The sequence below is a fragment of the Mytilus californianus genome, unplaced genomic scaffold (genome assembly GCF_021869535.1).
Source record: "Mytilus californianus isolate M0D057914Y unplaced genomic scaffold, xbMytCali1.0.p SCAF_5, whole genome shotgun sequence".
Lineage (NCBI taxonomy): Eukaryota > Metazoa > Mollusca > Bivalvia > Mytilida > Mytilidae > Mytilus > Mytilus californianus.
Window position 1 is genome coordinate 93,610,724 of NW_026262701.1, and position 25,373 is coordinate 93,636,096.

The window sequence follows — 25,373 nt, forward strand, 5'->3', positions numbered from 1 at the left end:
GAAAGGATGGACATTACATTGCCATCACCATATACCATCCAATTAAATTAACTGTTGACACAGAGATATGTCTCGCCTTTGTGAAACTTGAGAGTATAACATAATGTTGAAATTAATTAGCAATACTTTATCATGTAAATTATAAAAAACATTCAAGGTCAATGAACCATGATGAACGTGCAGGGCCAATATGGCAAAATGGCAATATTTATACAACTGCATACCAAAGATCATTCATTTATCATTAGTAGTTCCCTTTATAATAGTTTAACACAAACTGTAACTTGTAAACTATACATCTACTTCATTTGAACTTTAATGGATAGTTTTCTCATTGGAAATCTTACAACATCTCCTTATTTTTATAAAGTTTCAAATTCAATGAACCATGCATATGACTGAGGTGGCAAGACCATGTAATCTTCATGAACATGATATGTGCATATACTATTACAACTGCATGTCAAATTTCATTGACTTACCATTTGTGGATTATTTTACACTGAACTTATCACACACTTTAAGCAAAAGTATCAAAGTCTTCAGACCAAGACTGAGGGGGTGGGGGCTAAATAATCTCCATGGAAATGAGATATGTTAGTTCTTATACAAGTTGCAAACCAAATATCATTGAACTACCACAAGCAGCTCTTCGTAAACTGGCATAATCACAAACTAATACATAATTGAAGTTGCCACTGCCCGAAACAGAACATCTTAGTAAATTTTTCGACCTCATTGAGGCAAGACAAAAAATAGGGGGTATAACAAGAATATCATTGACAAATTTTTTGAATAGAAACTTCTAGGATTTCAAATAAATATATATTACAATGCCACTGTTCAAAACTGCTTTATATTATTTTTATGTTAAAAAAGCGTATTACCTTCCTCCTTTATTAATATTCATAATGACTGAACATAATCACTGTTAAAACTATGCATGAAATTTGCTAAAGATTCATATCATTTCATAACAGTTCCATTTTTAAAGGCTAAATATTGCCAATGCGCCTCCTTAAACCATTACAAAATTGTGTTAATTTCATTGCTGAATAAATACAATAATGCAGAAATTTTAGTGCAAAAAAGTCAATCATGGTGCTACTGTTATATTATAATTTTCATATTTGATAAAAAATGGTCATTTTATGAACAGTTTTTTATAAAATTAAATAAATGCAATAACCCTAAAAGCTATTACATTTGTACAACAATTATTAAAAGTTCTTATAGGGTTCTATGTCTTGCCTGCTATTGTTTGCTGTCAGAGAAAATTGTACTATTGACTGCTAAAAACAAAGTCTATTTATCAGTAAAATACAAAAAAAACTTTTTTTTCAGGCATTTTTTTTTTTAATTTAATAACCACATGTCCAAGTTTTATATCATGTTATTGATGTCTAAATATCTTAATCCCAGACTGTTTCTAAATGTTAAATGCAAAAACAATATCCACATAAAAGTAAAATACATAAATTGAAACAACTTTTTTTCCAACTTTAATAATGGCATTTTTTATTTATCATAAAAAAGCTTCTATCCAGGTTTATACAATAACAAGAAGGTTTGACAAGGATACTGATAGTCAATAAAATCTTTTATCACAGACTGAACCTAACTATTAAACCCTACATCAGCAAAGGAATGTAGGAATGCTATGTATTGTGTCTGCGACTATAAAATGTAGCAGACATGACAAAAAAGACAAGTTGCAGAATTATATCATGCTGGCTGTTGCTCATATCTAAATATTAAGGAGGAGATGTCAAACGAAGCAATTTTGGTAGTTTTACATTTGATCTTTTACTTATAATAAAATGTCATGCAAACTTGCTACTGCAATGAATTCTTAACCTCCTAATACAAAAAACATTGCTATCTGATCTTACACTTTTTTCAAAACAAATAAAAATAAAATGCTCCGCTGGGGCGCAGCTTGATACGACCGCAGAGGTCGAACCCTGAACAGTTGGGGCAAGTATGGACACAACATTCAAGCTTGATACAGCACTGAATTTGGATTGAAATTAAATATTTGACACAGCATAGGTTTCTGACACAGAATGAATGTGGTCTAAGAACTTAAAAAAATATAATTTACCTATTGAAACCATATCATTATTTGCTTTTATATATAAATCAGAAATAACCAATTTAAAATGGAAAATTTTAAAGAAAAAAAAAGGAAAAAAAAATCCCCCCCCCCAAATTTTTTGAACCTCCTTATGATTCATCACCCCCAAACTCAATCCCAGCCTTCCCTTTGTGGTATGGTACCTTGCAGTACAATTTCAGAGAGATCCATACACTTGAACACAAGTTATTGTCTGGAAACTAGAAAAATGTTTGTTTTTTGGCCCCTTTTTGGCCCCAAATTCCTACACGTTTAGGGAAATTACCCCCAAACTCAAACCCAACTTTCCCTTTGTGATATGGAACCTTGCAGTACAATTTCATTAAGATCCATACACTTACACACAAGTTATTGTCCTGAAACTAGAAAAATGTTATGTTTTTTTGCCCTTTTATGGCCCCTAATTCCTAAAATTTTGAGGGAATTACCCCCATAATCAATCCCAGCCTTCCCTTTGTGGTAAGGTACCTTGCATTACAATTTCAGAGAGATCCATACACCTGAACACAAGTTATTGTCTGGAAACTAGAAAAATGCTTATTTTTGGCCCCTTTTTGGCCCCTTATTCCTAAACGTTTTAGGCAATTACCCCCAAACTCAATTCCAGCTTTCCCTTTGTGATATGGAACCTTGTAGTACAATTTCATAAAGATCCATACACTTGAACATAAGTTATTGTCATGAAACTAGAAAAATGCTTGTTTTTTGCCCCTTTTTGGTCCCTAGTTCCTAAAATTTTGAGGCAATTACCCCCAAAATCAATCCCAGCATTTCCTTTGTGATATGGAACCTTGTGGTACAATGTCAGAGAGATCCATACACTTACACACAAGTTATTGTCATGACACTAGAAAAATGCTTGTTTTTTGCCCCTTTTTGGCCCCTAATTCCTAAAATTTGGAGGCAATTACCCCCAAAATCAATCCCAGCATTCCCTTTGTGATATGGAAACTTGTGGTACAATGTCAGAGAGATCCATACACTAACACACAAGTTATGTCTGGAAGTTACAAAAATGCTTATTTTTGGCCCCTTTTTGGCCCCTAATTCCTTAACTGTTGGTACCATAACCCCAAAAATCAATCCCCACCTTCCTTTTGTGGTATTGAACCTTATGGTAAAATTTCATAGAGATCCATTCACTTAAACTAAAGTTAGAGTGCGATAACCAATGTGTCTTCGGACGACGATGACGACGACGACGCCAACGTCATACCAATATACGACCTCAAAATTTTTTTGCGGTCGTATAAAAACATGTGATTCAATTTCAGTGTGCACAACATGTTTTCAACCTGTTTACAAAATTTAAATGTGTTTTTATAGGCTTTAAAGGCACCATCAAAAATGTTTACCATGCCACATTCTATATGTGAGGTATGTGTGCCTGTCAAGTGGTTATCTCTTTTTAGAAGCATATTATATATTTTTTTTTGGTTTGTTGTTTTGTATACTAATCAAGTCATTCGTTTTCTCATTTGAATTGTTTTACATTTTGTTATGTTTAAGCTTGCTATTCAGTATGGGTTTTGCTCATTGCTAAAGGCTCTAGGTGACTTGTAGTTTTTCACATCTACGCCATTTGGTCTCTGGTGGATATTTGTCTCATTGGTCATCATTCCACATCTTCTTATTTTCGATATAATCACAATTTATTTGATGACAGTAAACTACTCACATGTTCTTTAATCTTCAGAAACATCCTGCTTGTGACTACTATTACTGTGACCTGCCACTTTATTAACGGTTACTGTGACATGTCACTTTATCAACTATTACTGTGACATGTCACTTTATCTACTTACTGTGACATGTCACTTTATCAACTATTACTGTGACATGTCACTTTATCAACTATTACTGTGACATGTCACTTTATCAACTATTACTGTAATGTGTCTCTTTATCAACTATTACTGTGACATGTCACTATATCAACTTAATAACTTACCAGGGCACTAATTAAACCAAGTAAAACTCCTATGGCAGATGATGCAAAAAACATAACACAAAACCTGCCAACTGCTCCAAAAAATGCTGAAGCTCCACTGGTGATGACTACATCTGGTTTATTGTACTCCAAAATCGTCCTAAAATAAATGCATGTATTAGACACTCCCCATTTAGCCCAATTTACACTATATTATGGTTAAATAAAATGATAGCTTTCAATAATTCAGAAAGGGGTCTTTAAGTAATGTGACTTTTAATTTATGGTAAAGCATGATAAATGAATGACATCCAATCAAGGTTGGGCAGTAAATACCGCCCCTGGTATTTACCGGGGGTATTTACCGGTATTTACCGCCCTGGACAATACTCCTCAAGTGGTCAATACTGGCAAATACTGGTCGATTGAAATTTTCATGGTGGTTTTTACTATTTATTGAAGTAAAAAAAAGATAAAAAGTAAGATATATTTAAACTTTTATCTTTTAGCATGTTTCAGCTGATATAAATGAATGAATTTGATATGTTTTATTCATTTTCAACACTTATACCTACTAATTTAGTCCTTATAAGTTATGATCTTGCATATTTTAGATATATATAAAGAATTGACAAATTAATTATTACAACATTTTTCAATCAAGATATTTTTTATTGAAAATGCATAATTTTTACAGGTACATAAAACTACAGGTAAATGAAGTTACAGGTGTCTTATTAACTATCACCTGGCATTGCTAGGTGTGAAAATTTAATTACTATAAAAACAACAGCCCCCAATAAATGATGACAAAACATGGTTGAAAGTAATAAAATATTTGAAGACTCACTTAAACAATAAAATATTTCCTGTCTATTAAATGTGAGACAAAAATCATCTTTATGCAGGAAATGGAAGGTATGAAGGACCTTTACTCTTATGGCTGAACTGTAATTTATGTTTTAAACCAAAAATATATAATGTAGTATAAATTTTACCTTTACATAATCAATTTTTACATGATTTACATACACATAGTACAACCATCTTGACCTTAAGCACCAAACTGAAACCTGAAGACCTATTTGGAACTTCTATACAATATAAGACAACAACAAAACCAGTGCAAAATGTAATGATTGCAATGCTATAGTCAGTGCAAAAGCCACCTGATGAGTTTCCTTGCCAGGGACGAAACATTTTTATCTTATGTACTAATAAATCATTGTAAATCACTGTTTATTAAGAATTTACAATGAAATGTGAGAACATTTAGAATGACTTTAACACTTTCATTATTTCATTATTAAAAGTAATTGACCAGGTAGAGAGTGGTTTTTATAGTAATGTCCACTCAAAATTTCAATCGACCAGTATTTGCCAGTATTTGCCAGTATTTCCCGGTATTTACCGGTATTTACCACCGGCATGGTCAATACTAGTATTGACCGCTTTTTTGCCAACCTTGCATCCAATAACATTTAATGGCATGATGGTGTAAATACATATATACTTACTCTTATTTGTTTCTACTGTATATTAATAAGTGGGGATTTCAGATTCATGTCATTGAGACTGCAGTCCAATGACACAATAAAACAAACAAAAAGACATGCATTTGTCATTGCAATTGCTCAACATTGAACAAAATGTGAGATTAATTATTGCAATTTGAGGAAATGCTAAATACAAATAATTCTGTCAAAGTATAAAATGTGTATGTAATTTTTGGTAACCTGTCACAATTTTCAAAATAAAAAACATCATCAAAATTTCTGAATTTACAGTACTCATTATCACTGACAAAATGCAAGAAAATGGTAAAAGGTATTAGTTATTTGGCTTGCATCTATCTATACTTTAACTAACGTGGTCAACACAATGGCTACTGCATCGTTCAGGACACTCTCTCCAAATACCAACATGTATAATATCTGGTCCACATTTAAAGCTTTAAAAATGGCTAGAGTTGCAACAGGGTCTACAGCTGATATCAAAGACCCAAAGGCAAAACTTTCAACTATATCAAACTCGTACACAAGACCAGCCTACAAAGAAAACATTTCTTTTGTTCAAAATTATACATTTTCAAATCAGGTTTGATATAGTCAAATAATTCTTACACTATTTGCAAATCCACAAATACTTGAATTGATTGGTCCAGTGGAATTATTTCAATTTTCCTTGGATTACATTTTGATAGACCATGTTGCCAAAACTACTTTCATAACCTAAGTAAACACTATGTTGATTTCACTGTGATCTTTTCATGTGTGATATACATGAAAGAAATACTGGGGTTCCAAGGAAATTTAAAAAAAAATGTTTGGGTAGAGAATTATCAAGATTAAACACATTTTTTCTAAATGTTGTTGATGTGAAAACTGGGCTACTGACTCACAAACTTTACAAAGGAGAAGGTCCAGTAAAGGCCAATTTCGGCCTAAAATTCATAGTACATCTGATGAAAGATTTTTGACATTTTTTAAACACTCAAGTGTCTACTTCAGTTGATTCAATTAGTTTATGTAAAAGATTTGAACTGATTTTGTCATTAAAGATGCTCAAATTCAAGCTTAAATATGTAAAATCTATCAAATATGCCATAAAATGTCACTTTTCAGATGGTTTTTGTCTAAAATGGAAGTGGCCAAATACGTGTTCAGTCTCAACATTTATATATGTCATGTATTATCATTAAATACAACATATGTTTAAATATTAAGACTGAACACAAGAAAGGCCACTTCCATTATAGACAAAATGCTAAAATTGTGAAGATTTCAATATTTTTGCATGAAATAATGTCAAAAGCAGCCCATATTTACGTAACAAAAGTATTCTATTTTCCAATTAATAGCTAAAAGTTGACATTTTCAACAACTTCGTAAGAACGCTATAATTTGGGGCCAAAAAGGGGTCTTACCGGGCCTACTTCTTTATGAGTTAATTGCACCAATTTATAAAAAAATAATCTCTAGAAAAATGAGTTTAAACCTATAATAACAGATATCGCTACATTGACAACAACACTTAAGTAATCTGCATCTTTTATTGTCAACATGTTTCACCAATTAGATCAGCGTCATCAGAACCCGCCTATAATAACAGAGTAATAGTTTTTTTTTAAATATGTCAGGTCATTAATTATTTCGTATTTTTCAATGCTTGATAAACTTTTTGTAAATTTCCATGAGCATAAAACCTTCTAATTGTAAATGTTTTTTCAAGTTTACACCCAAAATAGGAAAAAACATAAGAGATTTTAGTAAAAGTTGACAAAATCTTATGGATTTCAATCACATTTAAGCCTAGGAAATAGATCGCAAAGTAAACATTCAAGTCAGATAGGTTACATTTGGTGTTACAAACATAATGTTAAAAGTTTTTTTTGTTGAGGCATGTTTCTCTCGACCTAAACATTATTTAAGCTTTCAAGATCCACAAGTCTTATGCGTTATGTTTTTGAATTAAAATGTGTTTGGCCTCAAAAGTAACAGAAGTTAATTAACAAAATATGAAATGTGTCCATTGTATATAGAATTAGTATAATATACTTAAAAATGTAAATTACCTTTCCAAGTAAGTATAATCCACCTCCAACAATCAATGCAGAGATAACAGTACCAAAAATAGCAAACAATAATATAGATCCTATATTCTGGAAAAAGTTACCCTGTAAAACAAATTATGAGTAAAGGGGAGACAATTAGAAAAATTGCAAAATATTTTAACTTCTTTCATGGATTTCATAATATGATTGAAATTTGTGTTACAATTATGTGTCCCTGTGGCTATAGCTATGGAACCAATAAATTAGTTCCAAAATATCCAATTAAAAACTATCCTTATTCTAAAAACAGTTCAATATAAATGCTTGCAGACTTTATAAAATGCTTTGCTGAGTGCAGCCTGATACAACCGCAGAGGTTGAACCCTGAACAGTTGGGGCAAGTTTGGACACAATATTCAAGCTTGATACTGTCAGAATTTGGATTGTGATCAAATTTTTGACATTATATAGGTTTCTGACACAAAATAAATGTGGTCAAAGATCTTAAAAATTTGAAATGGGATATTTAATTTACCTAGAATGGTCTGATATCCAAAATCTAACAACATGGTTAGATTTAGCATATAAAAAAACACCAATAATTTAATTTTAGTTGAAATCAAACAAAGTTTAATTTTGGACCCTTCAAACCTTTATTTGAAAACAGGGCCCAAAATAAAAATCTAAATGCACAATAAGATTCAGTAAATCATACAGCCACAATAATTCAGTTTTTGATGAAATCAAACAAAGTTTAATTTTGGACCCTTTTGACCTCAATGTAGACCAATTTAAAATGGGGCCCAATATCCAAAAAAAATATACTAGGTTAGAACCCCCAAAAATTAAAGACTTAATTAATCCCATCAAAATTGGTTAAAATATTTGTATTTGTTTTCAATTGAAGATTTCTTGCTATTGCGCAATACTGTGCAATTGAAGATTTCTTGCAATTGTGCAATACTGTGCAATTGAAAATTTCTTGCTATTGTGCAATACTGTGCAATTGAAGATTTTTTGCTATTGCGCAATACTGTGTAATTGAAGATTTCTTGCTACTGCGCAATACTGTGATATTGCACAATACTGTGCTATTGCTCAATACTGTGCAATTGAAGATTTCTTGCTATTGCGCAATACTGTGCTATTGTGCAATACTGTGCTATTGCACAATACTGTGCAATTGAAGATTTCTTGCTTTTGCCCAGTACTGTGCTATTGTACAATACTGTGCTATTGCGCAATACTGTGCAATTGAAGATTTCTTGCTATTGCGCAATACTGTGCTATTGTGCAATACTGTGCTATTGCACAATACTAGTTGTGCAATTGAAGATTTCTTGCTTTTGCGCAATACTGTGTAATTGAAGATTTCTTGCTACTGCGCAATACTGTGATATTGCACAATACTGTGCTATTGCTCAATACTGTGCAATTGAAGATTTCTTGCTATTGCGCAATACTGTGCTATTGTGCAATACTGTGCTATTGCACAATACTGTGCAATTGAAGATTTCTTGCTTTTGCCCAGTACTGTGCTATTGTACAATACTGTGCTATTGCGCAATACTGTGCAATTGAAGATTTCTTGCTATTGCGCAATACTGTGCTATTGTGCAATACTGTGCTATTGCACAATACTGTGCAATTGAAGATTTCTTGCTTTTGCCCAGTAATGAGCTATTGTACAATACTGTACTATTGCGCAATACTGTGCAATTGAAGATTTCTTGCTATTGCGCAATATTGTACAATTGAAGATTTCAAACCCCACAAAAAATTGGAAAAAAAAAATCCCCCCAACATTTTGACCCCCCCCCCCCCCCCCCCCCTTTTTGAGTAATTACCCCCAAACTCAATCCCAGCCTTCTCTTTATGGTATTGAACCTTGTAGTACAATTTTAGAGAGATCCATACACTTAAACACAAGTTATTGTCAGGAAACTAGAAAAATGCTTGTTTATGGCCCCTCTTTTTGCCCCTAATTCCTGAACGTTTGGGCCAATTAACCCCAAACTCAATTCCAGCCTTCCCTTTGTGATATGAAACCTTGTGGTACAATTTTAGAGAGATCCATACACTTACACACAAATTATTGTCCAGAAACTACAAAAATGCTTGTTTTTGGCCCCTAATTCCTAAACTGTTGGTACCATCACCCCCAAAATCAACCCCAACCTTTTTTTTTGTGGTATTGAACCTTCTGGTAAAAATTCATAGAGATCCATTCACTTAAACTAAAGTTATTGTCCGGAAACCAAACGTGTCTTCAGACAACGATGACGACGACGACATTTAGCATTATACGACACAAAAAATTTTTGCGGTTGTATAAAAATTACAAATGTTTGATAAGCTGTTTGGAAATATTGCAAAATTGTCATGAAATATTTTGCTTTTTCCTCTTTTAAGCGGCATTTGCTACGATTTAAACAGTATAAGTATTTTTTGTTTGAAACATTTTCAAGTATGAAATATTGAAAAATAATTCCCTATAAGCAGTCATGTTGGTTAAATTTTGTCAATATTACACCAATCTTTTCTGATACATTTACAAAACAATACTTAGACCTTACTGGATCCATATGTATGAGACCTGTGATATTACCATGATTACCTCAGTTCACAGAGTTTGATTGTGCATGTGCTCAGCATATGTTCTGTTATTGAAAAGAATGTAAACAAAAAAGTGCAACTAGAAAGTGATTTCAAGATTAGAATACTGTAAATCAACTAATTTTTATGGATACTTTATTTCAAGTTAAGTCCTTTCCAGTCAACTTGGCAGGTTCATTTTTGTCATTTTCTAATATTCTTGGTGTATCAATGTAAGGGAAGTCCCAATTTTGACATATTGACATTATTTTCCTAGTCACAAAAGTCAAGAAAATAAATCACTTGCGAAATTAGTTGGTTTTCTGTATATCAGAGTATGTTTCATCAGTTACCTTATGTAAATTATAACCAGACTCAAATATGATTGGTGGAAGTAAAACAATGAAGAATACTGTAGGAGGAAATGCTTCTTCATTCTGAAATAAATACAAAACTTAAGTAAATGTTAACTTTTTTTTATACATCAATTTATACTAATACTATTATCGTGGAAATGCATACTCATCATGATCTGATACTACTAAGCTGAACAGATTCTGGTACATTTTAATCAAAAGAACATTATAAGATAGGCCAACTTAAAGGTCCTTTGATTTTAAATATCATTTTTATAATCCTTACATATCCTTTTTTTGTTTCAGTTTTTAGTGTTTATAAGGCAATTTAGTCTTCAATATACTTAAATGAGCAACGCAATGGATGCCACATGTGTAAACAGGATCTGCTTTATCCTTCCAGAGCACCTGAGATCACCCCTGGTTTTTGGTGGGGTTCGTGTTGCTCAGTCTTTAGTTTTCTATGTGGTTTTTTGTTAACTGTTGTTTGTCTTTTGGTCTTTTACTTTTTTTGCCATGGTATCGCCAGTTTTTTTTACTTATAAGTTTGAATGTCCCTATGGTATCTTTCTCCTCTCTTTTTCAGATACTTGTCCCTTTGGCATGGATGTTTTTGGAATTAATTTGATCAGGTGCACTAAAGACCAAAAGTTTGCATAAAAAACCAGTAAAATAAAATAGAATTGACATGATTTCAATTTGTCAACATGAACTAAGATTGTCACCTTAAATCAGGAGAATTCATCATTCATTTTGTCCTTTAGAAAGTATAATTTTTTTTAGCTCAAAATAGAATTTAACTAGATATCATTGAGATGGGAGCCATCTCTGTGGGCCCCGCTGTGAATAATGTGTGGTAAAAAATTTGTATCTTTATCATTGGACATGGGGTTGTCAACTGAAACCAAAGTTTAAGACCTTGTCCTTTGACCTAGGAAGTTGTACATACATTATGACACACCCTCTGGTGTTGGTTTATATACATGTCAAGTTTAAACTTTGAAATCATAACGGTTCTCAAGATATAGAGCGGACACGATCTTTACCATAGGTCATTGGGTTGTCAACTAAAACCAAAGTTTTTGACCTTGACCTTTGACCTAGGAAGTTGTACATTCATTATGGCACACCCTCTGGTGTTGGTTTATATACATGTCAAGTATTAATTATGAAATCATAACGGTTCTCAAGATATAGAGCGGACACGATCTTTACCATAGGACATGGGGTTGTCAACTAAAACCAAAGTTTTTGACCTTGACCTTTGACCAAGGAAGTTGTACATACATTATGACACACCCTCTGGTGTTGGTTAATATACATGTCAAGTATAAACTTTGAAATCATAACGGTTCTCTAGATATAGAGCGGACACAATTTGTTACGGAAGGACGGACAGACGGACGGACGGACGTACAGATGGACAGACTGATCACTATAGGGCGTCCGCCATTCTGTTGGTTAAAAACTTTTGGCAGTGTTTTCCCTAGAGGGTTTGTACACAATCAGACCCACATGCATATATTTGAAATTCCTTTTCAGCTCACCTGGCCCATAGGGTCAAGTGAGCTTTTCTCATCACTTGGCGTCAGTCGCCCTTTGTCATCCGTCGTCGTTAACTTTTACAAAAATCTTCTCCTCTGAAACTACTGGATCAAATATAACCAAACTTGGCTACAATCATCACTGGGGTACCTAGTTTAAAAAATGTACCCGATTACCCCGCCTGCAAACCAAAATTATCATAGATAGATAGAAACTTAAATAAGTAAAAATGATCAGCAAGACAAGATCTCGTTCAAAGACTTCTTATTGGCTGACCTTTTTTGACAATTTTTCCCTATTTTTTTTCATTTTGCCTTATATGATAAAAATTATAACAGATACATAGACACTTTAAATCACAAAAAATGATCAGCAAGGCAAGATCTACTATCAAGTCATATTTTGCCGATATAGTTAGTAGACTGTCACTTTTTATAGGAGCGATTCCCCGTAAATGAGGATTTTTTTTATCGTCTTTTGTGTTTTGAGCAAAAACTAAAGAAGATAGAGAGAGACTAAACAGACTAAATGATCAGCAATACAAGATCAACAAAACAGAGATATTTGTTATGAATTCTATTCTCGTCTACAATGTTGGAGAGTGTCCTTTGTTGAATATGCACATAGACCAAGGTGAGCAACACAGGCTCTTTTAAGAGCCTCTAGTTATTTATATAAGCCCTCATCCTTCAAAACTCATGACCACCATCCTTTCAGAAAAATTTCTAGGACTATGCTGGTATTCCTATTCATGCATTAATCACTGTAGCATGAACACTTAACTTTGATACTATGAAGTCATACATGATGTCAATGATAACTAAAACATGCCAGACAAACATTTCAGACCATAATGCATTTTAATCAAAGACCAGATTCTTGTCTTTGACCTCCTGAAATGTAGTCTGCTACAAAACAAAGAACTTTACCAAGGAGGCTATCAAAATTAAAAGTTGAAGAAGAACAAACAACTCCATGGCCAAAAGAAAATAAAAAGAACAGACAACTCTTTAGCCAAAAGAAAATAAAGAAAGTAAGACTACACAAACAAATTGACAAAACACTACACAGGAAACTAAATATTTAAAAAAAGGGGGGGGGGGGGTTAAAATCAGGTGCTTGAGAAGGATCAGCAAATCCCTGTTCTACTAAGAGGCACCCTTTGTTTTGCTTATAATATATGCAACATCTTTGAAAAATAAAATTAACACTCTATCACAGCCAGAACAACATATTTATGTCCCATTTTAGCAACATTTGTAGCAAGAGAGAGAGAGAGAAAACTAACCTGCCAATTTCCAATCTTCAATATTTTTATACCAACACCAATTAATGCACCTGAAAATAAACAAAATCTGTTTATCATTTAAAAGTATAAACACATTTCAAAGTAAAACAGCAGTAAAAGTACTACTAAATATTATTTCATATATCGGAAAAAGTCACAAGGGACTTATGTCAAATTCTATTTATCCAAAATATATCATACAATTCTTTTCAGCCTCTTTTATATACATACACCATCTACTTGCCACTATACATCATGTACTGTGTTACAACCCTAGATAAAGTGGACAAGGAAAAGCTATATTTTTATGTAGCCTAGGTGGTCGAGTGGTCTAGGGCGCTGGACACGGTGCAGGCAGTGTTGCCACGATGTCACAGAAGCAAGGGTTCGAATCCTGCAGAGGGAAGATATATATATCTATATGAATATATTTACGACTTTTAAAAAAACAAAATGTTTCTTTCTGTGCTTTTAGTTCATGCTAAACTTGTGTTAAATAATCATAACATATGTATTTCATCTAATTTATACAGATACACTAATAAAGTATCTCTATTATGAATAAATTTTGATGAGTGGGGTATGCTAGCAACGCAACAGTACAATAGGTACAAAATACATCACTGAGGAAACGGTAAATCAAAAAATTATTAATTGAAAACCACCTGCACAGACAGAATAAAATGCTCTGCTGGGCGCAGCTTGATACGACCGCAGAGGTCGAACCCTGAACAGTTGGGGCAAGAATGGACACAACATTCAAGCTTGATACAGCTCTGAATTTGGAATTGTGATTAAATATTTGACACAGCATAGGTTTCTGACACAGAATGAATGTGGTCTAAGAACTTAAAACTTTTTTTAATTTACCTATTTAAACTATATCATTATTATTTGCTTTTATATATAAATCAGAAATAACCAACTTAAAATGGAAAATTTAAAAAAAAAAAAAAAGGAAAAAAAGGAAAACAAGAGTGCACACGCTGAAATGTCTCGCCTTCTTTACTAATCATTGATATTATGTTGATAGTCCTAAATATAAAGCTTTATTACAACTGTCACATAAACTTAACATTAACCAAGTAAACTAAACATTGACCAATGAACCATGAAAATGAGGTCAAGGTCAGATGAACCATGCTAGGCAGGCATGTACAGCTAACAATTGTTCCATACAACAAATATAGTTGACCTATTGCTTATAGGTTAAGAAAAACAGACCAAAACACAAAAACTTAACACTGAGCAATGAACCTTGAAAATGAGGTCAAGGTCAAATAAAACCTGCGTGACTGCCAAATAGATCATAAAATATTTCCATACACCAAATATAGTTGAACTATTGCATATAGTATTAGAAAAAAAGACCAAAACTCAAAAAACTTAACTTTGACCACTGAACCATGAAAATGAGGTCATGGTCAGATGACACCTGCCCGCTAGAATGTACACCTTACAATCATTCCATACACCAAATATAGTAGACCTATGGCATACAGTATAAGAAAAACAGACCAAAACACAAAAACTTAACTATAACTGTCTGACGGGCATGAGGACCTTGCAAGGTACGCACATACCAAATATAGTTGAACTATTGCATATAGTATTAGAAAAAAAGACCAAAACTCAAAAACGTAACTTTGACCACTGAACCATGAAAATGAGGTCAAGGTCAGATGACACCTGCCCGCTAGACATGTACACCTTACAATCATTCCATACACCAAATAAAGTAGACCTATGGCATACAGTATAAGAAAAACAGACCAAAACACAAAAACTTAACTATAACCACTGAACCATGAAAATGAGGTCAAGGTCAGATGACACCTGCCAGTTGGACATGTACACCTTACAGTCCTTCCATACACCGAATATACAAGACCTATTGCTTATAGTATCTGAGATATGGACTTGACCACCAAAACTTAACCTTGTTCACTGATCCATGAAATGAGGTTGAGGTCAAGTGAAAACTGTCTGACGGGCATGAGGACCTTGCAAGGTACGCACATACCAAATATAGTTATCCTATTACTTATAATAAGAGAGAATCTAACATTACAAAAAATCTGAACTTTTTTTTCAAGTAGTCACTGAACCATGAAAATGAGGTCAAGGACATTGGACATGTGACTGACGGAAACTTCGTAACATGAGGCATCCATATACAAAGTATGAAGCATCCAGACCTTCCATCTTCTAAAATATAAAGCTTTTAAGAAGTTAGCTAACGCTGCCGCCGCCGCCGACGCCGCCGCCGCCGGATCACTATCCCTATGTCGAGCTTTCTGCGACAAAAGTCGCAGGCTCGACAAAAAAAATCCTCCCCCCAATTTTTTGAACCCCCTTATGATTCATCACCCCCAAACTCAATCCCAGCCTTCCCTTTGTGGTATGGTACCTTGCAGTACAATTTCAGAGAGATCCATACACTTGAACACAAGCTATTGTCTGGAAACTAGAAAAATGCTTGTTTTTTGGCCCCAAATTCCTAAACGTTTAGGGCAATTACCCCCAAACTTTAACCCAGCTTTCCCTTCGAGATATGGAACCTTGTAGTACAATTTCATAAAGATCCATACACTTGAACACAAGTTATTGTCCTGAAACTAGAAAAATGCTTGTTTTTTGCCCCTTTTTTGCCCAGAATTCCTAAAATTTTGAGGCAATTACCCCCAAAATCAATCCCAGCCTTCCCTTTGTGGTATGGTACCTTGCAGTACAATTTCAGAGAGATCCATACACTTGAACACAAGTTATTGTCTGGAAACTAGAATAATGCTTGTTTTTTGCCCCTTTTTTGGCCCCTAATACCTAAAATTTTGTGGCAATTACCCCCAAAATCAATCCCATCATTCCCTTTGTGATATGGAACCTTGTGGTACAATGTCAGAGAGATCCATACACTTACACACAAGTTATTGTCTGGATGTTACAAAAATGCTTATTTTTGGCCCATTTTTGGCCCCTTATTCCTTAACAGTTGGTACCATAACCCCCAAAATCAATCCCAATCTTCCTTTTGTGGTATTGAACCTTATGGTAAAATTTCATAGAGATCCATTCACTTAAACTAAAGTTATTGTGCGATAACCAATGTGTCTTCGGACGACGACGACGACGATGATGAAGCCAACGTCATACCAATATACGATAAAAATTGTGGTTAAAAATTTGTTCATGCTATTCAATTGTTTTAGATCAGTTTTTTATTGTCTCCTCAACTAAGTTTTCTTTGTCAAGCATTTTGGCATTATGGTATGAACAAAAGGAGATGTTGGATAAACATCAGTGAGACATCAACCAAACAACACAAATAAGCACAAGACATCTAGATGTTGCAATGAATGAGAGAACTTGAAGAAGAATCTCATCAGTTAACTAATTACTGATCATTACTCCCACATACCGGTACAACATCTGTAGTGCATATGGTTCTTTTTATTAGATAATTAACCAGTAATATTGAAGTCATTGCTTGTATCTATTTTGACCTTACTGTGAGGTGTAAATTATTTTGTAAACATTTATCAATATGTAGAACAGCAATAAAAGTTCTGTTCCTTTGAAAAATTGGTCTTTTCGTCGTATGTCATGAGAAGTTGTAACCCATATTCTTTCTTTCTAATTAAAATATCCTGCTTGTTTAAATATAGTGGTGTTTGAATCTTCTAAGAATTGTATAAAGTATTTTGTCAGTGTTTTCTCTTCATCAACAACAATATATAAAAACTTAACTTACACAACATACAGGATAAAAATAAGGAGATGGTTTTATTAGAATGCTTTTATGTTTTAAAATAAAATGTTCAGTCTAGAATATTTTTATGCAATGAAATTCAATACTGATGAGTAATATGAAATCATTTTTGAACCACATTGTTATGTTGTACTAGAAATGATTGATGCTCAGTTTAATTTTAAGAATAGAGAATAAAAGGCAAAAAAAATAAAGAATAGAGAAAAATGGAAAAAAAAATAAAAAAGAAGAATGTGTTCATGGGACACAGATGCCCTCGCTTGTAAATATGCAAAAGTCAATGTACAGCAAATTTTGCAATATTCTTTTTATGAAGGGGCATATAACACAAGAGCAGTGAAAGTGACTTGATCTGCATTTGGTGGTAAAAAGCATTGTGTATAAGTTTCATAACATTTGGTTGATGCAAACTAAAGTTAGGGAGGGGAAACCAATTTTGGGGTGTACGGACAAACCTAGACAGACAAGGGTAAACATATTGCCCCCTATGCCAAGCGGAGTGGCAAAAATAAAGGAAAGAGAAAAATGCACAAAAAAAAATAAAGATTATAGAAAATAATGGGGTGCTTTCATAAAAGAGAATAATTGGAAAAAATAAGAGAAAAGAGTAATATGGCCTTAAAAATTAAAGAACACATCAATGAAGAAACCCCCTATCCAGACCTTCAATAAGGATGTTTGCTTCCTCACATTTTCATCTTTTCTTTATAATTACATCTTATATCATATAATAATAGACCTCCAATAAGGATGTTTGTTTCCCCCATTTTCATATTTTCTTCATCCTTAATTACTTTTTATATAACCGGTAAGTATTCTAGATTTTGATAGGTTGATGTGTTATTTGTGTGAAATTTTCCTGTTTTTTTCTTTTATTAGATGTAATTTAACAGATATATCATGTTCAGAAGGGATAATTAGTGAAAAAAGCAAGTTATAATAGAGGAGAAATTTCTTTTGCCTAGCAGCTCAGGAAAATTTACTTTCTCTAGACTGGTATTTTTCATAAATACTTCTCATTAAGGATATTCACTTATCTGTTTCAAAAGAACAAGCTTTTTAAAAGACTATTATAAATCGATAGTATATTATAAAGAACTGACCTTAAAAAGCAGAAAATAATGACAGGTCTGTGTTCTTGTTTTTGAAATATAATCATTTGAAAATTTGGCAGGAAATTTCTCTCTCTAGATTTTTCGTACCTTTGACATTGGCGCTATTTTTCTTTCAAAATATGAAAAAATAACAAGGATTTTATAAGATTTTTAAAAGTGGCTTTTTACACGATATATTGTTAACATAATGAAAAGAAAAGTAGGGGTTATTTATTAATGCACTACATGGATAAAACTAGAGGATTTAGAATATCTGCCAAAAGGTCAAAAGCAAAGAGTAGCGAACATCCTTAACATGATATATCTTTTCAAAATTTGGAAATCCTCTGACTCTTTCCTAGCTAGTCAATGCTATTTGAATTTTGCAACCCCCTCCTTACCATATTTTCAATATCAGTTTTTTAGCATAATTTACCTTAAACTCTTAGATTCTGCGAAAAGTTTTAAAATTTGAAAAGGATTCCGCAAACCCAGTCACCTTTGATTGCAGCTGTCAGTGTAAAAGTGTAATGAATGACAGTAAAATTTAGTCCATTTATCAGTAAAATACAGAATTTAAAAAAAAAATCAAATTGTATCTTTTTATGCTATTTCTTGGTGTTGAAGATTAGCTTATGTCCAAGTTTCATAACAATCCATGAAGGTTTACAAATTTATCATGTCAATAATATGTAATCCCAGACTGTCTGTAAATTTTAAGTACAAAAAACAAAGTCCATTTATGAGTAAAATACTGGAAAATAAAAGAAATATATGTTTAAAGTTTTGCTTCAGACATTATCTCTTAACAATAAAAAGCTTCTGCCAAAGTTTCATAAAATTCTATGAAGGTTTGACAAATTAATCAGTAAGTAACAAACTTTAAACCCCAGACTGCATCTACTTGTTAACTGCAAAAAACTAAGTCCTTTTATTAGTTAAATTCTCAAAATGAAATATTTTTTTTTATCATTTTGTTCTTTTGATCATAAAAAGCTTCTGTCCAATTTATGTAAAATTCCATGAAGGTTTGACAAAGTAAATGATGACTGAAAAACTTAAATCTTAGACTGTTACATCTTTATGTTCACTGTAAAAAAAAAAATACAAGTTCATTTATCAGTAATATACAAAATTTTTCTCTTAAGATACTGGCCGTACGGTTGCCTATAATTGCTTACATCCACTTTATTTGAACTTTGGTGGATAGTTGTCTCATTGGCAATCATACCTCATCTCCTTATTTTTATTTTTTCATAAAAAGCTTCTGACCAAATTTCATAAAATTCCATAAAGGTTTGACAAAGTTATTGATGTTTAAAAAACCACAGAATGAATATTAATGTTGACACCATCAATGTCGATGGAATCTAGGATCAATATGTCATGCTTTCATGACATAGATGTCATAGTCTAAAAATTATCTTTCAAAGGCAATAACTCCTATAAGAGGTCACCATTGACAATTTTGGGCAAGTTGACTTGTACATCTTATTTTGTTGAACACTTTTACAATTGATCTCCATCAAATTATAGTTTCTGTAAAAAACACCCAAAAAAAAGGTAAAATAAATCTTTAAAGGGCAATAACTCCTAAAAGGGGTTAATTGATGATTCGTCCATGTTCATTTATTGGTAGATCATATTTTGTTGAACATATTTACTATCAAACATTCTCTCTATCAACTACAATTTCCTTAAAAAAATGAAAAATGGGAAAAAAAATCATCATTTAAAGGAAATAACTCTTATATGGGACCATTTGACGATTCTACCTTGTTGACTTATTTGTAGATACTAGTGTTCTTGTCATTGTTACTGTTTCAAATGTCTATCTATCTGTTAATTTTCATGATAATGGCGTATTTTAATTTTTCTTCTAGAGCTTAAGTTAAATTACTAATTCCTTCATAATTGTTCACTTTTTCTTCCATGGATCATATTTTTTTTTATCTTCCTACTAGCTGTGCAATTGCCAAATTTCTAACCAAAGTGTCATGGTTAAGGTCACTGTATAGGGAAAAGCTGTCGGCCAATTACAGTACAGGAAGACAATAATTCAATAGCAGTACATGTTTGAAGATTTGGATAAAAAAGAAGATTTTCTTTTAAAAGAAAGTCTATCTACATGTGCTATACATTTTTGTACTAGTATAGTAAAACGTAGCCATTCAAGTATACAAAACATATTCATCTTTATTGTAAAATTTGAGGTATCATATGACTTGAAGAGCAAAATGGCAATGATTAAAACACACTTTTTTAGCTGGATTTCTACTTAATACATTCAGCATAATTTAATTTAGGTATAGAACCACTAACTTGGACCAGATCAGAAAGAACACACAAGAAAGAAATACATATTTTAAACAAAAGAGTTCCTACACATAGCTGTAACTTTGTCAGTTTGTAAAATATTTGGGTAATTTTGGTATCAAATGAAAGCTTAAAGACTTAGGATCACTGTAGAAGCCTTTTTTTAATTTTCTTTTGAATAACTAAAAAAAATGTATCAAATTAAGATAGGAGGGCATATTTGCACTGTTGTTCATATCAGAAGAACATGTACCTGTTTTTGTACTATGTACCAAACTTCCAGGAACCTTTGCACTGTAATATGTAATTTAAGGTACCTGAATGTTAAATTTTCAGCACAAGTCAAGATAGAGAATAGTTTTCACATCAAATGACTGTCACTTTATTTGAACCTATGAATGCTTGAAATTGCAAAATTTAACACAGAAAGCAATAGGGCTATGAATAAGTGGTTGTATTCCTTAAGCAGTCAATCGGATAGCATCTTAAAATGCAAAATACATTTATAAATTAGTGTTTTGAAATTTCACCAGTTCTCTGTTGTTTCTAACAGTATTTTTTTAAATAAATCAAAACTAAAAAAAACATAGGATTTTTAACATGGCAGGAGAAGAATTTACCTTGAACAGTTTGGCATGATGGCTTTCTTTTTATATCTGTGAGATCTGGTATCATTATAGTTGTTATCATACGTTACTATAGATTACCTCTAATGAAATAATTAAAATATAACTGTATGTTTTTTTTATTCTTTCAATGAGAATAACCCCTTTTCCTGCGGCAGAGTGCAAGTAGGCAAAATAACTGTTTGGGAAAACGTGCTTGGACAAAATAACTGTTCAGGAATATCCTCATAGCAAAAATAACTCTTTTAAATTTGGCGCACATTTGCATGTCAAAATAACACCTACATGTAGCTTGTGACGTCATATCATTTATTAACGTCTGGAAAATATGGTGGCTGTCTCAAGATTTGGTTCAAGATTTATAAACAATATAATTATATCTTTGTATTTGTACCTAATAAGTTCAGTATGATAATACAGTTATGGCCTTCATGAAATGTTCATATTCAAAATTATTAATTCTCGATAGGTTATTTTCCCTCGGTCGTATGAACCTGGAGGTAAATAACCTTTTCTCCATTAAGTAATTTTGGATATAAAATTTTCGTGAAGGCCATAATTGTATACTGATTTCTATAAAAAAAATAAAGAAATTCTTTTTATTTATGCTCTAACATGCCTTAGACCTAAAAGATGATTGCAAATTTACAGCAATCAAAAAGTTTTTAACAGATTTTGACATTCATTCTTTGAAATCTATTTTAATTACCAACAGAAATAAAGCCATAACAAAAGAACTGGAAAAGAAATTAATTAATGTTTATATCAACCTATCAAATTGCACTGGTATATAATTTATATATCATCCTGTTATCGTAGTTATGTTCAATTTTTACTGCTTTTTTACCTCTTTGAAAATTATTGATTACATGCCTATATATAAAAAGGCTGATGAACAATACACAATAAATCCTAGAGTGGCTCAAACTCACAAAAGCTCATCAGTCATGACTTATTACATGGTATTAATAATATTTTTACTATTCTATTTTTTCCAACACACTTTTGTTCTCGCAGTGGACATTGGATTAAGATCTGAGGAACCAAGTACAGTGGGCCTTGGAAATAATGCAAGAGAAAATTACAGTAGTACTGAACACACACATGGAGAAAAAAGTTCTGTGACTCACCAAACAAAGATTTTCGACAACCAGCTGTTTATCTACTCGACAAGTGTTTCACCATACAAAGCTTTAGTCTTATCAGATCCATGCTATCAGGATGGGACCTGTGAGGTAACACAGACCCAAATGGAAGAACAGTATTGTAATTGTGATGAACAATGTCATCAATTTAAGGATTGTTGCAACGACATCAAGTACAATGAAGACTTAAACTCAGTATACACGCCATATTACCAATGCTACAAAGCATCTAATAACATATACAAAGGATTGTTTGCAGTGGCTGAATGTCCACCCATGGAAGACAATACAACTATCCTACGTCTTTGTCATAGTGATGATTTTCTGCATGTGGGACCTTGCGTTGTTAATGATGGCATTATATTCAAAAATAAGTACTGTGCATTGTGTCATAATATTACTTTGTATAAAACATTCAATCTGACGTTACAAATGATTGGATTAGACCCATCAAATATCCCTGAAAACATGTCTAGCTCAGACAGAATGAATCATATTTTCCGCATGAGCCGTGGTTATCAACTTATACCTCCAACAGGTACAGTAATTCGTCCATGTATGCTACAACTAGCTAGCAATAATGACACCGAATGTCAAATGTTCATCAATCCAGTATATCTAATTGAGAAAAGAGAGATATATTTATACAGAAACCATTTCTGTGCTCCTGTCTCTAATCGTCACTTATATAGATGCACGGGTCATCTATATGATAGACTAACTAGTCGAGATATTGTTTACCCAATGACTATCCTATTTTCTTTCACAGAAAAGGAAACAAAGGCAGAAGATTGCAGCAAGATGACTTACCAGGTAATAAATATATCATTTATTTTTGTGGATTGAGAAAAACTTTTATTTTCGTTGATATTATATTTCGTGATTTTGCCAAAGCCTGCATACATGCATGTACCAAATTTATACTTCTTTGAACATATAAATTCATTGTTCCCTTTTAACAACAAAAACCACAAAAATTGGTATCCAACAAGTAATAATTAATCCACAGTATTAAGAATCTATATTCTGGTAGTATTGCATTAAAAACAATATATGTCAGGACGTTTTATACCTAACGATACAGTATGGGTTTATTGTTGTAGGCCGTAAGGTGACCTATAGTTGCTAATACTACCTGATTTTGCTCTTAACCCTAGAACAATTTTATGTGGTGATCCCTGCAGATGCTGATACTGTAAACCCCCTTTTTTTTGGCAAAAAATTTTTTTTCACCCCACCCTTATTAAAAAAATAATATTTGAAGAAATTTTCTTTTTAATTTCTGAAATCTGTAATGAGAAAAAAAAATTGTCCCCCCCCCTTCCACAATTTCTTTTTTACCCCCCCCCCCCCCCCCCCCCCCAATTTTTTTTCACCTCCCCTCCCCCACCCCTTTTTCCAAAAAAAAAAATCTTTCCCTCAAGATATGGTCACTATCTCAATTCAAATTTCCATTGGAGTTTGCAACCTTAATTACCCATTTAAATACATCATAAAAGTCTTAAAATAAAAAATGACATACATAATCATGTCTAAAAATAATATATCTTTAATCAGCATTTTTATTAGGAATTTCTAAAAATAAATTGACAGCTAATCACATCAAGACAATACAAAATTTCTTTACACATAATTTTAAAGCAGTGTAAGAGAGATCCATACATCGTTCCACAAGTTATTGTCTGAAAACTAGAAAAATTCGTAAGGGTTCCACGGAACCCAGTGTCTCACCTACTTTTGCTGTAAGTCTCATGCTCAACAAAAATGGGGAAAAAATTATTAAAAATTTTCCTCTAGATACTATCTTTTGATTGTAAGAAGTTCTGTTCAAGTTTGGTAAAAATCCAAGAAGGTTTATGAATCTAATAAATGTTCTAAAAACTTTAACTGCAGACTGTACGTAATGTTAACTGGAATAAAACTAAGTCCATTTATAAGTAATATAAGGAAAAACAGGAAATAAATTTTTACAAAATTTCCTTCTAGATACTAGCTTTTGATCATAAACAAGCTTCTGTCCAAGTGTGGTACAAATCCAGGATAGTTTAAGAAAGTTATTAAAATTTGAAAAACTTTAACCACAGAGTGAATGTTATGTTAACTGGCAGAAAAACTAAGTCCATTTATGAGTAAAATACGGATAAACAGGATTTTTTTTTTACAAAATTTACTTCTGGATACTATCTTATGATCATAAACAAGCTTCTGTCCAAGTTTGGTTGAAATGCAGGATAGTTTAAGAAAGTTATTAAAATTTGAAAAACTTTAACCACAGAGTGAATATTTGTGGACGCTGCCGACGGAATGTAGGATCGCTATGTCTCACTTTTGCAACAAAAGACGCAGGCTCGACAAAAATGCTTATTTGGGCCCCTATTTTGGCCCCTAATTCCTAAATTGTTAGGACCATAACCCCCAAAATCAATCCCAACCTTCCTTTTGTGGTTATAAACCTTGTGTTTAAATTTCATAGATTTCCATTTACTAATACTAAAGTTATTGTCCGGAAACCAAGTGTCTTCGGACGACGGACGACAACGTGATACCAATATACAACCATAAAAAAATTTTGCGGTCGTATAAAAAGTGTGGGAAACTGATTTGCCGGACTGACAGATGGACAGACAGATGGACAGAGTGCAAACCTAAAGTTGATTTGCCGGACTGACGGATGGACAGACAGATGGACAGAGTGAAAACCTAAAGTCCCCTTCGACTTTGTCGGTAGGGGACTAAAAAAGACATTTATTGCTATAAAATACTCATTGTACTTGCCATAAATGTCATAATAAATTACATTTAACACTTCAAATTCAACACTATTATGTTAATTCGTTAAGATTTTGCATTAAAACATTCTTTAACGCATTCAAACATCGTTAGCATTTACTTTTAGTAAGTTACGTGTAAAATCTGACACCTTAAAATGTAATTAATGTGAAAGTAGAAAATTTTTTCTGTAATTTTTTGCAGTTTTATAGTGCTAAATGCGTTAAAATATTGTTTAAATGCGTTAAAA

At 32.6% G+C, this 25,373-nt stretch overlaps 1 protein-coding gene across 1 annotated transcript in view; it reads right to left on the bottom strand.

Annotated features, from left to right (window-relative positions):
- The window catches only part of LOC127700229 (sodium/hydrogen exchanger 8-like), a 78,839-nt gene that overhangs the window by 16,347 nt on the left and 37,119 nt on the right, over positions 1-25,373 (bottom strand). Inside the window, exons 4-8 of the mRNA XM_052203652.1 lie at positions 13,405-13,454; positions 10,569-10,652; positions 7,642-7,743; positions 5,937-6,115; positions 4,089-4,227 (exon numbers count right to left, since the gene is read on the bottom strand). Of these exons, the coding sequence (XP_052059612.1) occupies positions 4,089-4,227; positions 5,937-6,115; positions 7,642-7,743; positions 10,569-10,652; positions 13,405-13,454 (554 nt within the window). The remainder of the gene's footprint in view (positions 1-4,088; positions 4,228-5,936; positions 6,116-7,641; positions 7,744-10,568; positions 10,653-13,404; positions 13,455-25,373) is intronic.